This window comes from Salvia splendens, chromosome 12 (genome assembly GCF_004379255.2).
Source record: "Salvia splendens isolate huo1 chromosome 12, SspV2, whole genome shotgun sequence".
NCBI classification, from domain to species: domain Eukaryota; kingdom Viridiplantae; phylum Streptophyta; class Magnoliopsida; order Lamiales; family Lamiaceae; genus Salvia; species Salvia splendens.
Window position 1 is genome coordinate 32,355,874 of NC_056043.1, and position 2,807 is coordinate 32,358,680.

At 39.0% G+C, this 2,807-nt stretch overlaps 1 protein-coding gene across 1 annotated transcript; it reads left to right on the plus strand.

Annotated features, from left to right (window-relative positions):
• The first annotated feature begins 385 nt into the window (after window positions 1–385).
• Window positions 386–1,293, plus strand: LOC121758747 (laccase-14-like). The gene is made up of 3 exons (XM_042154140.1): window positions 386–446; window positions 531–638; window positions 707–1,293. The coding sequence occupies exons 1-3, from the start codon at window positions 386–388 to the stop codon at window positions 1,291–1,293; spliced, it is 756 nt and encodes a 251-aa protein (XP_042010074.1).
• Window positions 1,294–2,807: the final 1,514 nt, after the last annotated feature.

Consider the following 2,807-nt stretch of genomic DNA (forward strand, 5'->3'; position numbering starts at 1 on the left):
AGACTATTTTAGTATATAAATATTTAATTATATTTTTAAAAATTTATGATTCAAACTTAAATTTGACAAATTGAAATTTGTCGCATGTTAAAGTATGGCTAATTTGTTTTTTCTTTCTTTCTCTTTGTTTTTATATGCTCTAGGATTAATATGGAGAATGTTTAACAAATTTTGTTTTTGCATATTTATTAAACTTTTGCAAGTTGAATTTGATATGAATATTGATTTTACATGTCCGTCCTATCTCTCAACCAACATAAAATGTCTAGCTTTGTCACAATTTAGTTAAACAACTGATTCAGTAATTTTAACTTATCATATTCCTTTTTACAGAAACATTCAACATAAAATGTCTAGCTTTGTCACAATTTAGTTAAATGTCGTCATGGACGAAAGCCTCTTTTTCTCCGTATCCTACCACAAACTCACTGTGGTCGGAACCGACGATTTCTACACAAAACCGTTCGAAACCAGCCACATCATGATCTCCCCGGGCCAATCGATGGACCTCTTGCTAACCGCCGACCAACCCCCCTCCTCCTACTACCTCTCCGCCGCGGCCTACTCCAGCGCCTTCGGCGCCGGCTTCGACAACACCACCACCACCGCCATCCTCCACTACCAAAACACTTATAATAATAATAATAATAATAATAATAATAATAATAATAATAATAATAATAATAATAATAATAATAATAATAACAAACTCATAAAAGGACCCCCACCCCTCCCTCCCCCAACGCCACCGCTGCCGCCACCCAATTCACAAGAAGACTAAGAAGCCCCTCTCCCCAAAGCGTCCCCACCCAAATCGACACGCACCTCGTCATCGCCGCCTCCGTCAACTTCCTCAACACTAGCGGCGCCGGCCCCTTCGGCCGGAGATTCGCCGCGAGCCTGAACAACGTGAGCTTCGTCCCTCCGGCTTCAGTCGACATTTTGCAAGCTTATTACAAGGGGATTAACGGCGTTTACACGACGGATTTTCCGGAGAAGCCGCCTAAGGGGTTCGACTACACGGGGAAGGATCTGCCGGGGGAGCTTCTGGTGCCGGAGTTTGGGACGAGGGCGGTGGTGTTGGAGTACAATGTTGATGTTGAGATGGTGCTACAGGGGACGAATGTGCTGGCGAGCGACAATCATCCGATGCATCTCCATGGCTATGGGTTTTACGTGGTCGGGTGGGGGTTCGGGAACTTTGATTCACGAGACGGGCCGTTGGGGTACAATCTTGTCAATCCTCCTCAGGTGACGACGGTCGGGACAATCCAAATTAGTTTTGTTTTATAAAGGATAATAGTCATTTAAATCACGCGGTTCAGCAAAATACAAGCTTGAAAATGTTTTACTACTATTAAAGAGAAATTAGCCAAAAATTTATGAAATTTGGTCAATATCTAGTTGTTCCCGTAACATCAAATATTAGTTGATAAAACAATGAAATATTGATTTGTTTGCAAATATTCAAGGAGATTTTTTTTTGCGAAATTGTATCTAATATGACAATCGAGAAATCATGCATGGACGTCACCACTAGTGAGTTGACTGATGTCATTTATTCATGGCGTCATTTAGTTGAAAATACGATCAATATATTACACGTATGCGGACGGATTTTTTGTCATGAGATAGTTACGAACAAATTAAAACTTCATGACTTCTCCCTAGTTTAATATTGTAGGACGGGCCAAAACTTGATTAAATTTCATGGTTCTTTTAGCAATTAACGTGAGATTAAATCACAAAGTGTACTTTTTTGCACTAATCACATTCTGAAAAATGATATCTTTTGGTAATGTTTAAATAAAACAACATTGTTTCATTGAATAAGTATTTTTTTCACTTTCTTTTTCAATGAAACTACGTTGTTTTTTCAACATCACCAAAAGACATCGTTTAATATTTCGTTTTTAACCTTATGGGATTAAGCTGAATTTGACAAAATTTCGTGATTTAAATCGCTATTATCACAATTAACATCTTTCTTGAATGTTTGAGAGTATGAGAAGATGTGACATGGAATTATGATGGTTATGGTGCAGGAGAGGCATCAAATGTGGGGGATGAGTGCAGTCATAGTGGTGAAAGATGGTGCAGATTCTGAGACCAAATTGCTTCCTCCACCCCATGATTTGCCCTCATGCTCGGTTTGATTATCCTAATATGAAATTCGAGCCGAATTGTGATTTATTCTATTTGTGTTTGGAGTGGAACCAATAATCGCAGTTATTTTTGCACTAAAATAAATGGATTTAACGAGCACTGAAATACTTGCTATACCAAGTACCAATTACTTGGTAATTGATTTTACATTAAATTGGTAGTATTTACCTAGACATACATTTATTAGTGGGAGTTCCTAAGAGTTGTAATCTCCCTATAAAAGGGAATGTTTTGTATCAAACTAAACACAACAAAAAAAGGAAATAAAAACATCTTCCTCTACAAACTCCAGCCACCATGAATCTTCTATCCCTCGCCTCTCTCTATCACCATCTTTAAGATGGTATCAGAGCAGGTTGTGAGAATGTGGGACTCAGAAAATTCTCATCACCGTCCCTAGAATACCTTCCTCGACCTTTTGTTTAAACCTGCAAAATCAAAGAAGAAACCATGTCAGAATCTGACACAGAAACCCCAAACCAACCAATTATGAATTTCCCAGGAGAGTTCGCTGCCCAGCTCGCCGAGTTTCTTAGGCAGATCAATACACAACCTAGAAACCAAGAACAACCACCACCTCCACCCTCAAATCAACCAGAATCATTGGGGGAGGTCCATATCCAAAGTAAGCTCAATGGGGA